The 14,846-nt window shown below is 44.6% G+C and overlaps 1 protein-coding gene across 1 annotated transcript; it reads left to right on the top strand.

The window, feature by feature from the left end:
* Nucleotides 1-7,303: 7,303 nt before the first annotated feature.
* On the top strand, nucleotides 7,304-14,047 carry LOC128406860 (putative defense protein 3). Its single transcript, XM_053374651.1, has 5 exons — nucleotides 7,304-8,320; nucleotides 9,711-9,823; nucleotides 11,007-11,122; nucleotides 12,872-12,936; nucleotides 13,835-14,047. The coding sequence occupies exons 1-5, from the start codon at nucleotides 8,113-8,115 to the stop codon at nucleotides 13,930-13,932; spliced, it is 600 nt and encodes a 199-aa protein (XP_053230626.1). The 5' UTR covers nucleotides 7,304-8,112; the 3' UTR covers nucleotides 13,933-14,047.
* Nucleotides 14,048-14,846: the final 799 nt, after the last annotated feature.

The following is a 14,846-nucleotide window of genomic DNA, read 5'->3' on the forward strand; positions in this document are numbered from 1 at the left end:
ATTGGTGCTTTCTAGGCCACAAAATTTGGGCATGCAGCAACCCAGTTTGTGAACTCGCAAACCATTAAATAGTCAAACATAGGCTGCGTACACACCATTGCTTCCCCCAAAAACTATAATTCACACCCCTCCCCGGGGTAAAATTCCCAGCACCCTTAACAAACCACAGGTCCCAGGATTCTCTGGGTACAGTCAAATGCTTTAAATGAGCATTATATGTATTATGTGTGAACAACCACAGAAGAGGAGGCCGGCTGCATCTCTGCAAGATTCGTTGCTCTGGCTTTCCCACTATCGAATCAGCCTCTGTCTCCTAGCTGTATACTTGTCAGGAATGGGAAATTAACGGTGTGCTGTTCCCTAAAACATAATTTAGACTCATCCTTCCCTCTTTTCCCATGGCCTGAAACAAAGCCTGTCGCAAGCCTGTGTTAAAATCCTGACAGGGAGTGATGTTTGTATAATCCTATTAGATTACCAACACCAGGGTGGAGCCTGAATTGGCATTTGAAAGCACACAAGTGACATTTCTGCATAGAATGTTATCATGGCTGTATCCCTACTCATTCAGAGAAGCTGTAGAATAGCTTGCCTTTACAGAAGGCTACATACTGCAACTCTTCACAAGCATATCAGGAGATATGCCAAGAACAATGACTCATGCATAATGACTCCTTACTGTTTGTAATCAGAAGCCCTGTACCTTTTTGTCAGGAACAGAGAACTCGTGGCCCAGATATAATACTTGAAATCATCATCAGCCCCAACCAGCCTGGCCAAACGCGAGGGATGCTGGAAGCTGTAGTGCAGGGATGGGGGAATCTGCAACGCTCCAGATGTTGCTCCCTCAGCCCTGCCCATTGGCCATGCAGGTTGGTCAGCTGGAATCTGACCAGATCTGGAGGGCTCCAAGTTTCCCACCTCTGCTGTAGTGCTTCAACACCTGGAGGCCTATAGCTATGTGTTATGTACTGAGTTGAATAGGATCCAAAATGCAGCAGTCTGATTGGTCTGCAGGAGCCACCCAATCCAGCTCCAGGTGAAAGTGAATCCGCAACCTGATTGGCCTACAGGAGAATCCCGGAATTAGCCAATCACGTGGGGCCCACTGTGTAAATAATGTATATAAAGTAGACAGTTTGGAGGAACTTCCATTCCTCACTACTATGAGCTGAATAAAGAGCATGAAATCCACACTCGACTCCAAGTATATTTCACCACGCCACTCCTGTTTTTAAGGCACTTCTGGCTGGGATGCAAGGCAGGGCCTGTTTGGTTGTGGCTCCCAGGATATGGAACTCCCTTTCCCTGGGAGACTTGATTGGCCCCTTCAATAATGGCCTTTTTGTTAGCTGCAACAAAAGAGAACACCCAGCTTTTCCAGGACTTTAGTCTGCATTGGGTTTTAGTACCTCTGCTGTGAAGTCTTCTGGAAATTACCATTTTAATTGGATTGGAAGAGCTTTTACGGTCTCTTTCACCCCCACCCACCCCCCCTAAAAAACAACCCAGGGTAAAAGCGTTTGGATTAAAAAAAATAAAATAAACCACAGTGGATCATCTCATGTGCAGGTGCTTAGTTCTTGCACATTCTAAAAGAAATCAATGCATGTTGGTGCCCCCAGTTTTAGAAGTGACAATAATGTCATCTCAGAAGTTTCGGAAACAATGATTGAGATCTTTCATGTTTTTGAGTGTGAGATATTTAGCCTCCAGATCAGCCGTCTCCTCTAACTGCTTGTGACAGGAAATCTGGTTTCCAGTTTTAATCAATTTTCAAATGCTTGTTCTGGATTTCTCTGAAAAACAAACCAGGCTTTTTATTTATTTCAGTGACCTCAACTGCTGCAAAAGACACGTGCGGATAGGAAGCACAATGAATTTGCCATTATTAGAGGGCCAAGTCCTACAAACAGTTTTCTACAACAACAACAATCTTTTTTTTTTTTTGCAAGCAATGTGGTCTTTTTTTCTTCTTTCACTGATTTTGAACTACAATCCCAATCATTATTTAAAAACAATAAACTAAACTTTAGAAACTGAAACACAGATGAAATATTGTCACTCATTTGGGAAGGAACATCCACAAATTCTCAGAGCAGAAATGGTTTTAGTCTCTCACTTGCTGGAAATGTTTATTAGTATTAGTATTAAGTACTAGACATAATTCACCAGAAACTGGAGCTTTTAGCAAGCTTTTAAAGTGTTATAAGTGTGGGATAACCAGTCTCATATAACCAACATTATTAAGACTAATTAACGCATGAAGGGGTTAAGACCATAGATTAAGCTGTTCTGCCAGTCTTAGCTTAGGTCACTTCCCCTTATCTTGGAAGAAAATAAGTAATCAAGTCTATTGATCACCATCAATCTACCTGAGAAGCTCAATGTGTAAAGAGGTTTGAGGTGGGTGCTGCAGCTGAGATTGGATGGCTCTCACAAGCTACTCTTAAATTCCAATACTAATAGGAACTTTCACCACTGTAACTAATCCCAAGTTTTACTGCCTGTGCAACTTTCTAAAGCACATGAATCTTGACTTTTAGAAAGTTTGTAAGTAAACCATTTTTAGCTTACCAAATGCGCCATCTTTTCCTATGCTGGGGGACAAGGAAACTTTTGGAACTCGCAAGGGCATATTTTAAGGGTCTAACAGCCTATATTTCCATGCTTGACTTTGCTGCATGTTTTGTGATTTTAAATCTCCACTGGGGCTCTCTCAGCAAAGAGTACACGCCGCCCCAAACCTGGATCTTGGCATCCAGGGAATAATAATAATAATAATAAATTTTATTTATATCCCGCCCTCCCCAGCCGAAGCTGGGCTCAGGGCGGCTAACAACAATAAAACAATACAAAAGTACAACACAAACAACACTCTAAAATCATTCATTATAAAATTAATTAAATTCAAGCCACTGGCCACTATTGGGCCAGAGCTCCGCGAAGATTGCCGAGGGAGGGAGTCAGGCTGTGCCCTGGCCAAAGGCCTGGCGGAACAGCTCTGTCTTGCAGGCCCTGCGGAAAGATGTCAAGTCCCGCAGGGCCCTAGTCTCTTGTGACAGAGTGTTCCACCAGGTCGGAGCCACAGCCGAAAAAGCCCTGGCTCTAGTTGAGGCCAGCCTAACTTCTCTGTGGCCTGGGACCTTCAAGATATTTTTATTTGAAGACCGTAAGTTTCTCTGTGGGGCATACCAGGAGAGGCGGTCCCGTAGGTACGAGTCCTTTCTGTACCTATTACTGGCCAATGACTCATCTAGTCCAGCAGTCTTCTCATAGCAACCAGTCAAACGCTTCTGGGAAGCTCACAAGCAGCACCTGAATGTAACAGGTTTCAGCAACTGGTATTCAGAAGCATTACTACCTCTTGACTGTACAGGTAAGATGTAGACATCAGGGTTAGTAGCCATTGAGAGCCTTCTCCGATCCTGTTTTAAAGCCATCCAGGTTGGTCATCATCACTCCTTCTTGTGGGAATGGATTCCATAGTTTAGCTATGTGCTGTGTGAAGAAGTACTTTCTTTTGTGTCTCCTGTCTCTTCCAATGCTCAGCTTCATTGGATAGCCTCAAGTTCTAGGACTCAGCTACGTTTGTCAAAACACAGCATGATAAATGCGTTATAACACTGCAACACCAGATGGCACTGTAGAGCTGAAATCACCTCTCAATATTTTTGATTGTGAGCTTTGCAACGTTTTTTCGCAGAGCATTTTCAGTGTTTTTTTAATAGCTGGGTAGATCCAGCCCTAGTGTTATGAGAGAGGGAGAAAGGGCATTTCTCTCTTCTCTTTCTGCATGTCATGCATAATGTCTTCCATTATGTCATCTGATTTTTCACTCCTCCCCATTTTTCGCTTGAATGCATTTCTTATCACTGCTTTGACATGATTTGATTATTTGTGCTGTACTTTATGATGCTTGCCTTCACTTACTGTTGTTGGGTATGAAAACAGAAGAGCAGGCTGGACATAATAACAAATACGGTGATGTTTTTGACAAAGATGATGATCACCCAAAAAAGAATTTCTGTTTCTCCCTAGTTGGAAATACCTCAATAAGACTGAGAACAAACACTCGTTTGTTGGTGTTGGACTACAAAGCCAGCACAGGTGGTTTGATGCTTGCAAGGAGAGCCAATGACACAGAGACTTTGGAGAGATAGTTAATAATATAAGCCATTTAATCTTCTCTGGGTACATGTCCCACAGTTCCAAAAATGTGGAGCCACTCACCATTGCTGCTTCACCCACTACTAACACATTCTATTCAGATCAGCATTTGCAAATTTGTCCTACTATTAATATTGCTTTGGCCCAAAAACACTTTGGGGGGGGGGTGAGTTTGAAAGGGAAGAAAGGAAGACGACTTTCAAGGACTGGAGCTGATCTAACCCAACAGCTGCAACTGTATGCCAGACATCAGAGGAATGTAAAAAGGTGATGATGAGTGCTTAATGGCTGAAAAAGTATGTTGCATATGCTAATCAATAAGTATAGATGCAAATGATAAATAATGGGTACTATCCCTTGGTAGCATGGGCATAGCTGGGGGGGGGCAAGGAGGTGCAGCTGCCCTCCCCCTAATCAATAAAAACCAATAGCTAACTGAGGTTCTGCCCCCGGTAACATAAGTCCTGCACCCCACTAACAAAACTCCTGACTATGCTTGGTAGTCATACTTAAAGTAGAACCATTGGATTAATAGATGTGGTTCATTCAGGTCCATTAAATGTGTCTACCCTGAGAAGAACTCAGTTGGGTCCAAACCCAATTACTGTTATTTAAAAGAAATGCAGTGCATCCCACTGTAATGGGAAAGTTTTTTGACCAAGTGACCCATGTGCTTAAGCCAGGGGTCGGCAAACTAAGGCTCATGGGCCACAAGCGGCCCCCGTGGGTCATTTAACTGGCCCACAAGCTGTCCCCAAACTGAGCCATCCACTTGGCAAGTCCTCGCATGCTGCGCCAAACCAGCGTGGTGCGGGGACTTGATTCAGCGGCGCCAGAAATTGTGTCTGCGCAGATGCTGGAAATCCTGTCTGCGCGGATGCTGGAAATTGTCTGCACAGACGCAGATGTCAGAAATAGTGGGTGCGCACACTCACATGAGCATGATCCACCCACGGAGGGATCTCCGCTGGAGTGAACCGACCCAGGGGAGGTAAACCTTGCTGACCCTTGGCTTAAGCTGTTGTTCTAGTGCTAACTGCTGACAGGCAACCTCCACCAGCACCACATCTGTACCATACATATAAAACAGCACTATCACTTCAAACAATCTTGAATTCACCTAAAGAACCTAGGAACTGTGATTTGAGGGTGCTAATAATTTTTCAAAGAACTGTATCTGCCTCACAAAGCTGCAACTTCCAGAGTCCTTTAGCAATTAGTCCCTCTTCCCAGGGAACTCTACGCAGCCAAGCTCCTTGCCGAATCCATCAAAACCAGGATGTACTGTATTTTTCGCTCTATAGGATGCACTTTTCCCCCTCCAAAATTAAGGGGAAATGTGTGTGTGTCCTATGGAGCGAATGCAGGCTCCTTGGCTTCCGCTATAGCAATGCGAAGCCTCCGAAGAGGGAGCGCTCCCAGTCCCACCAGGAGATGCTGGGGACTGAACCTGATGCCTTCTGCATGCTAAGCAGTTGTTCTACCACTGAGCTTTGGCCCTAGCTCACAATATTGCTGTCAGGATAAAATGGAGAAGGTGGAGGCTGAAGTGTGTATGCTCTGTGGAGGAAAGGTGGGATAGAAGTATAAGAAGGAATAAAGTATGTAAACTAGCCTATTAAGTGAATAAACCACAGTATATTTTTAACTTACTCTCCTAATAATTTGTATATAAATAATAAAAGTGGTATATAAATTTTGTTAAATAAAAAAAGAGGAAATGTTCAGACTTTCAAACAGTATGTTATGCCTGAGCCTTCATTGCTGAAACGCCCAACAGCATTTTCATGCTCACAAACACCTGATGAAGGAACCATTGTGACATTACCCATTCAGCCAGAGTGAAGGGGCAACAGGCTGTCAACAGTGGCAGTAGTTGGGGGCTCCCATCTATTCAAAAGCCGCAGAAAGTCTTTTCAGACTGCCTGAGGAATTAATCCCTTATTTAACATTCATAATTGCTGGATTGATTTAACAGGACTGGAGCTAACATTTGCTTGGATTTGGCACCATTGATAGGGAACTGCCTGCTGCGTCCTCCACTTTGAAGTCACCCTGGTCTTTGGGCCTCCAGCACCTTCTTCAGCATGTCCAACCCATCTAAGAGGCGTATGATACGGGTGTTCCACTGGGTTAGGAAGAAGCCCCTGACAGAGAAGCCGTGCTGTACCATCTCGGCCAGACCTTCTGCCTCTGCACCAGCTTGCAACACTCCTCACATTTCACCCTACTTCACAAGGAGCAAGACACAACCCGCTCCGCATAGGAGGTCCAGCAGGCGCAAGGTGTTGCGATTGCCGAATCTCACCGACCCCAAGTTTTTAAGATCCGTCATTGGCAGCGTTGGCCGGAAGAGAGCCCGCAGGCGTGGCAAGCAAAAGAAGACTCCAGCGGGAACAGGAAAAGGGGTGAGGGCTAGGCTAGAGGCAAGAAGGCTCCAAAGCTATTTGCGGGGTGGGATTGCTTTGGAAGATGCCTTCTCACAATCTCTACCCTTGAACCATGTAAGGACATAAGAAGTGCCTTCTCAGGGATAGCTGCCTGAAGCCTTCGGAGCGCAGTGCGAGTTCCTGCTGTGTTCCGGAGGCTTCAGGTTCCTTTCGCTGAAGCCAGCCCCACTGCTTCCCCCCACTGCCAGCCCCACAAGCTCAGGGGGCATCGGTAAGGTGGCGCACAGCCTTTGTGCTGCTCCCCGACTTGGTCTTCGAGGCTGGCGGTGGGGGAAAGCAGCGCTTCCCCCCACCGCCAGCCCCACAAGCTCGGGGGGCAGCGGGAAGGTGGCGCGCAGCCTTTGCGCTGCTCCCTGACCTGGTCTTTGAGGCTGGCGGTGGGGAAAACAGTGCTCCACCCCCCCGCCAACCCCAAAGAGCAGGTTGAAAGGAACCCGAAGCCTCCAGAGCCCAGCGGGAACTCCCGCCGCACTCCTGAGGCTTCGGGTTGCCTTCACTGAAGCCTGGAGAGCGAGAGGGATCAGTGCGCAGCGACCCCTCTCGCTCTCCAAGCTTCCAAGGTAGCTGCCTGAAGCCTCCAGAGCTGCTCCGGAGGCTTTGGGTAAACGCACCTTGAATGCACAGAACGCACCTTGTTTTTAGAGGGGCAGAACAAGAAAAAAAAATCTCCCCCTCTCTGCACAGCACCCCTTCAGCCAAGCGGGAGGAGAAATGGAAGGGGCTCCATTTCTCCTGCCGCTTCGCTGAAGGGGCGCTAAGCAGAGAGGGGAAGAATTTTTTTTTCTTGTTCTCCCCCTCTAAAACAAGGTTTGTCCTATGGTCGGGTGCATCCTATAGAGCGAAAAATACGGTAATCATTAAAATAAATAGGAATTGTGGGTCAAAACTGTACTTTAAATCTGTGGGTTTTGTTATACTCTTATTTTAAAAGTCACAATTTCCATGCAATTTGTATTTATATTTTTCTCTGCTGTTGTGGTCTTGATAACCCTGTGCTCTATCTGATGAACAAATGAACTGAAAGTTTGCACACTTTTCTGTTTTATGACATGTCAGTGTAGTGTGTACACACACTAGGAAGCAGCAACCGATTGCAGTTTCCCAACAGATGCAGTTCACACAATACTTTTGTGTGTGTGTGTGTGTTTTAATATAGAAATGGACAGTGGAGAAAACTAATGCCCCTTTGAAACAGGCAAAAGCACTGTAAAGTCCTCACCGTGCAAGTTCCATAATCCATTTCCTTAGCTCGTGTCCACATGGAAACCTTAAGAAACAATATGCAATTCTCAATTTGGAAGTCATGTGAGCAAGAGAAGTGGGTTATAATTGCATCCGAAATGAGTAGAAAGTGAATCTGTTATGGGTCAGTGACTCAGCAAAGCTCATGCTTTCATCATTTTGAAGATTCTTCAAGCCTCTGAGAATTCATTCTTGCTTCCAAGGAGCAGGAGAGAGTGAGAGAGAACTAGCAGCTACTTCTCTTGCAGACATGGCTTATTGGAACCCCTTCCTTCTCTTCAACTTGATGGCCCCTTGGATCATGCTCTGTCCATCTCATGCCTTTCCAACTGGTGCTCCTGCATCAGCCTGTGAGAATATGTTACCTATTCACACAGGGACCCAGCCTCAACAGACTCCAGCACCCTATGAATTCCTAGTTAGTACACCCTATTTCCTAAACGGGCAGCCTGTTAATGGTAAGTTTCTAAACTGGATTTTAAAAACTTTGGTTGATGATAAATAGATGTCTGTAATAATACCTTTGTTTTATTCAATAATTTATTTAAAATGAGGGGAGAAGAAATCTATATATTCTCATTAATTAACTCACAAACTTATTTTTTAAAAAACACAAAAGAAAAATGTTATATAATGTAATTACTAACCCGAGCTAACATATTTATCAAGTTTTTCCTCCTAAGATATAGGTAGGCACAAATGCAAAACCCTTTGCAACCTTCTCTGTACTTCATCATAATGGTGGTATGCAACTAAGTTTTACTCAGAGTAAACCTACTGAAATTAATCAAAGTGACTAAGTTTTGTCGGTTAAGTTCCATAGGTGTAATTGGAGTAAAACTTAATTGCATACCAGATAGAGTTACAGTTTGCACTTAGTCTCTTTCCAGAAAAGGCTTTTGATAATGTTGCTGCATATGTCTCTAGTTTGTTGTGGGTATATGGGTACCCTCATCCACCCACCCTACCCTGTTTGTGGGTGCCCTGACCTCCTCTAGATTCCTCAGTGCTGGAGTTTAATCAGTTATTTGAGAATTAAGGTGGGCTCATAGAGAGTTTCATTTAACAGTGGGACAATGCAGCCTAACTTTGTTTTTCTGGACCAGGGTATCACTTTGGGTATAAGTCATTAAGAACAACAAAGGCTGGTGATGGCCAGGCATCAACCCTTCAATTGGGTGATGGGCCTGTGAAAGACAGGGAATGGGGGCTCTCTTCCAAATGTGTGTGTCAGTGGGCAGAGAAGGAAAAGGTTAGGGTTTCAGCAGGGATGGTGTAGGCCAGTGGTTTTCAACCAGCCTGCCATGGCACTTAAGGATAATCAGAGGTGCTGCGTACAAGCTCCCCAGGCTATGGTGCCTCTAGGGCTGGCCAGCGGCTGCTTCCCAGGCCTCGGTGGGGCAGTGTGAGGAGGCACGTCTCTTGGGGGTGGGGGAGCAGCTTAGAGACCATTGGCGGCAGCTGCAGACTCCCAAGGAGAGGAGAGGAGGCTGAGGGAACCCCCCACAAGGGAGGGTGTTTCAAAAGGGGTGAGGAGCTGCCAACTCTGCAGGCAAGGGGTGACATAACTGGGCTTCTGAGCCCCACAGGGGGGCCGAAGAAAGAATGTAGTTGGTCAAGAACAGCCAGAGAATATATAAGGGATGGGGAATCATCAGTCTCAGCAAGCATAGCCAATGGCTTTGAGCTGTAGTTCAGCCACATCTGGACCACCAAAGGCTCTCCAAACATAATATATAGCCTGTTCCTGGACAGGTTATAAACACCATTATAGATCCAGCTGCGGAAAACAAGCGATTTAACCAAACCAGGCTTATTTGTTACTTGATGCCTGTCATCTTCCTCCAGTTCAGATCCTTGGTTCTGCATACAGAGGGTTATTGTTGGAAGCTCGTGCATTTGGTTCCACAGCTGCACTAGGTTTTTGGCAAACTCCTCCCAATAATACTAAATTATTACAGGTAAGAGACAAACGGTCATTCTTTCGTGTCTGCTGTAGCAAAATCATTGCCAGAAACAGTCCCCATTCCCACCCCGAACCAGAGAAGGGTCACAGATTGAACGATACAACTCATAGTTGATCCAGCTAGTTATTCATTTTTCCTGCACTTACAGTTTGATGAGGCGCTATGCCAGTGGTTAAGGAGTGTGTGGCCCTCCAGATGTTGCTGGACTCCAATCAGCTCCAGACAGCATGGCCAGTAGTCAGAGATGATGATAGGATTTGTAGCCCAAATTCTGGACAACTTAAATATCCCCATCTCTGGGATGTGGGGATGAGCTTAGTTTAGACTTCCTCACTCTGGTATCTTCCAGATGTTTTGGGCTACACTTCCCATCAGCTGCATTAGAGAATTTGGCCACATCCTAGATCAGGTGTGGCTAATCTGCGGTCTTCTGAATGCTGTTGAAGCTCTAGCTCCCATCATCCTTGATCATTAGACATGCTGGCTTGGGCTAGTGGGAGCTGGGGTCTGACAATGTCTGGATGGCCGCAGATTAATCATCCCTGCCCTAAACAGCCTGTCTGTGAAGAAATGGCAACATGTTCAGGAGAGCAATGCATCATAAGTCAGAAAGGAAGGCCCACGTGTCTTTTATTAAAATAAGTGGGAAGTTCAACACTTCTGATATCTGGACAGCAGAAGTGACCAGAAGTCCTAAAATGGCTGGTTCCAAATGTCCAAAACAGGTTTGGGGGAACTTTAGCCCTCCAGATAATGGGATAATGGGAGTTGTAGTTCAGCCACAGCTAGAGGGGGGATGGCTCCCCCACTCTTGGTCTATAAAATGTGTCAGGAATCATAACCTTCAAGATAATGCCATCAATTTAACTCAGATTGTAAAATTCAACATTTGAATTTGAACGTGCCTGGTTAGCTTTTAAAGGCAAACAAATCTCTGTAAAGGATGAATACTAAGTGGCTGCTTAAAAAAAAATGTTGCAATATTAAAAATCAGGGCAGGAACCTGGGCAATGTGGGGAAATGAATTTTGTTTACTAATGGATGGTGAACTAAATAAATTTATCTCCCAATATTTCTGGACTGGCTCTATAAAAAGTGTGATGGGGTCTTGGTTCTGCTTTAAAATAGATAAATTTGAGGAAGCTTATTTAAAGTGATGTTGTGTCTCCTTTTGCAGTGTTCTGGAAATCCACAAGGCGCAGTGACTCATTCTAATACCAATTTAAAAACAGGACAAGACAGTTACACATGGCTTCCACCCAACTCTGACTGCCCTTCAGTAGTTATATTTGTGTAAGTTTCACATGTTCTCTAAAATACTGCCTTCCCTAAATCATAAGACAGTTGTGAGGAATCTTCAGATATTGCTGAAATACAACCCTTGTTCCTGGCCATCCCTGTCTTGCTTGCTAGAGCTGATGGGAATTGTAGTTCAAGGCAAAGGCTCCCCATTCCTGATCTAGATTTAAGCTCCTTCCCATGGCTTCAGAAGCCTCTTTTGATGGCTGCAAACATTACCAGGCAATTAATGGGAGATAATTTTCTCTGTCTGCACGCTATGATTTCATTCTGCAAGAAGGCAGAAGGCAAGTTTATTTTAAGAGTATGAGGGCCGTTCATTAAAGATTTCCTCTGACCCACTTCCGGTTATCATAGGAGGATGAAATTGCACATGTACATCTCTCCCTAGGTAATGTGGTAATTTGTAGCTTTGAGCTCCTAACAGTTTCTCTGTTACGGGTGCTAACGTGGAGTAACGTCTGATAATGAAACCACTTGAATGCAGGGCAGTCATCAGGTTCCTGTACTTGAAAGCGCACACACCACGGCAGACGTTCGATGAGATGAAAGGGACTTATGGGGAAGATGCCCCATCGTATGACGTAGTCAAGCACTGGCATCGTCAGTTCAAGTGTGGTCAGACTTCGGTGGAACAGCTCCAATTCCTAAGCGACCATAGTCCGTCATTGATGAAGCCACTTCATTGATGAAGTGGAGATCGCCATTCTGGAGGAACATCACATAACCATTTGCCAGCTAGCTGCAGATGTCAAGATCAGTGTGGGCTCTGTAGAAAAAAATCATCCATGACTATTTGTTCATGGGAAAGGTGTCCTCACGGTGGGTTCCCCGGCTGCTGCCTTTCCAGAAGCAGGAACAAGTCACATGCTCATGGGCTTGTTTGGCCATGTGTCACAAAAACCATGATGGCTTCTTTGCCAGACTAATTATTAATTACTCAGGATGAAACATGGGTCCATCATTATGACCCAGAGACTAAATCCCAGTCCAAACAATGGAAACATTCCACCTCACCACCTCCAACCATCAGCAGGCAAGGTCATGCTCATGGTCTTTTGGGACCAGCGTGGAATAGTGATGATGGATTTCCTGGCAAAGGCTACCACAGTTACCGGGACATATTATGCTTCGCTGCTGCAGAAATTGTGGAAGGCCATCAAAACCAAGAGGCTTGGTATGCTGACCAGAAGCGTCTGCCTCCTGCAGGATAATGCCCCGGTTCACAACTCACATGTTGCTCAGACGGAAGCATGGTCCTGTGACTATGAAATCCTTCCTCAGCCCCCTTATTCTCCCGACCTTGCACCATCAGACTTCCACCTCTTTCCAACCATTGTTATTTTTGAAGGGCAAGCTTTTTCCAGATGATGAAATGCTGATTTCTGAGGTCAAGTCGTGGCTTCTGACACAACCTGCTGACTTCTACTCACGAGGCTCCACAACTGCATAGAGTGATGAGGAAAGTGTTTTGGCTCTTGCTGGTATCTATGTGGAGAAGGACTAATAACTGTGCCGAGTTTCATTTGTCTCAGTCTATGGGAAGTATATCAGGGGAAATCTTTAACCCTCGTATAATGAACTTTAGGAACTGCATCAAAGTAATTACAAACTGGAGGGTTTTTTTAATAATAATAATAATAATAATAATAATAATAAGATGATGATGATGATTGCAGGAGGAGGCAGAGCCCAATCTCAATATGCATTGTAATTGTGATGTCCCTTTTCCTATTGTATCAGGGCTACAGTCGCCCAGTCTCATGACATCTACTGGACCAACGTCAAATCCAAAGTGATCTGGAGAAGTGAGTAACTTACCACTCTGTTATGTGAAATAAGTTCCCAGTCTTAAGGTAACTACGCATCTCCCCTGAAATTGAATAGGCCACAAGTACAGATGGCATTGGGTTAAATATATCCCAATAACACAGCCTTCACCAACCTGCTGCCCTCCAGATGCTAGTAACTAGAAGCCCCATCAACCCCAGCCAGCATTGCTTGTGGGATGGCTTTAGACTTGTAGTCAAACATTTGAAGGGAACAAGACTGGGGAAGGACAATAACGTATCAGCTGGTATAATGCTTTGCTTGGATACTTGATACCCCGCCATGGGATCAGGAGAAATGTTCCTTGTTTTATTATGAGACAGAAGGGGTTACTGGTTTACATGAGACTGCCTTGTTTGATAGTCTCTGGCCCTAGTAAAATCATTAGCTATGATGGAAGTTGATGAGTGTACCTTTCATTTAAAAAAGACACCTTATTGTTGGGGCAGAAACTGAATGCTGAATAAAATTCAAAAGATGTCAGGATGTAGTTTTGCAAATTTCATGCTTTGTGCCCCATTGGAGCCAAAAGCAACTAACATTGACTGGAAAAGATGCACAATGTATTGATGTAATTTTTGGAGCATCACTGAAAAAATGCCCAATGGTCTGAATGATGTGCCTTGCCTGCTTCTTAATGCACACTAACACAATGAGGAGCATGGCCATGACATGCTGACCGATTGTTGATGGATGGGGAGGAAACAGAAAACCAGGTGAAAATGGGGGGAAATGAAATATACTGGAAAGGGCCTGGTTAGGGGTCTGACAACCCAAACAGGCCCATTTCACATCACAACATTCTGTTGCAAGCTCCACTTGTATCTCAACTTAACCTGTGTCTTCATGACTCTGATTTTCTTTCCACCATTGCAGATTCCAAAGCTACCTGTGGAGTGGAATCATTTACAAGGTCACTATCTGCTAATGCAGCAATCTTCTCTCTGCTCCCGATTTTACTGGGATACATTTAGAAACCAGCCTACAGCAATTTACTCGCATTCTTTAGTAATCTAAACACATTGTTTTGTGTGAGATATGCATTAAATAATAAAAAGCTCTGCTCACTGCAGTGAAGACTTTCCTAAACTTGTGCTTGCTGTTTCAACTGGCATTTTGTGTACAGCTTTTCTGCTCCTTCTAATATAATCTTTAAGACACTGGGGATGGGATAGATTAAAAAAATAAAAGTGTTTACACTCCCAAGTGCATGTTTAATGAAAACTGGGCAACATCCAGTGATGTTCATCCACTTGTACATAGGAAATTCCCTTTTGCAACAGGACTTCTGGTTCCTCTTTCCCCCCTACAGCTCCTCATATCCCCACAATATCTGTTCCAAAGCATCCCTCAGCTCTCCAGAACAGATTTTGGGGCTACAGATGGAGTTGCAGAGAGAACAAAGCAGTCCTGTTGTACAAGCAGACTTCATTCCCATGACACTGGATGTCTCCAAAAGAGCCTTAACTCACCTAAAGGGTGAAACCTTTAAAGCCCTAAACGGCCTCGGTCCTGTATACCTGAAGAAGTGTCTCCACCCCCACCGTTCAGCCCGGACACTGAGATCCAGCGCTAAGGGCCTTCTGGCAGTTCCCTCATTGCAAGAAGTGAGGTTACAGGGAACCAGACAGAGGGCCTTCTCGGTAGTGGCGCCTGCCCTGTGGAACGCCCTCCCTTCAGATGTGAAGGAAATAAGCAGCTATCTTCTCTTTAAGAGACATCTGAAGGCAGCCCTGTTTAGGGAAGTTTTTAATATTTAATGCTGTATTGTTTTTAACCCTTGATTGGAAGCCGCCCAGAGTGGCTGGGGAAACTCAGCCAGATGGGTGGGGTATAAATAAATTATTATTATTATTATTATTATTATTATTATTATTATTATTATTAA

This window comes from Podarcis raffonei, chromosome Z, assembly GCF_027172205.1.
Source record: "Podarcis raffonei isolate rPodRaf1 chromosome Z, rPodRaf1.pri, whole genome shotgun sequence".
Classification (NCBI taxonomy): domain Eukaryota; kingdom Metazoa; phylum Chordata; class Lepidosauria; order Squamata; family Lacertidae; genus Podarcis; species Podarcis raffonei.

Coding starts and splice junctions, on each gene's coding strand:
- LOC128406860 (XM_053374651.1), top strand. CDS start 8,113: ATGGCTTATTGGAACCCCTTCCTTCTCTTCAACTTGATGGCCCCTTGG. Junction 8,321..9,710: donor AAACGGGCAGCCTGTTAATG/GTAAGTTTCTAA, acceptor ATCTTCCTCCAG/TTCAGATCCTTGGTTCTGCA. Junction 11,123..12,871: donor CCTTCAGTAGTTATATTTGT/GTAAGTTTCACA, acceptor CTATTGTATCAG/GGCTACAGTCGCCCAGTCTC.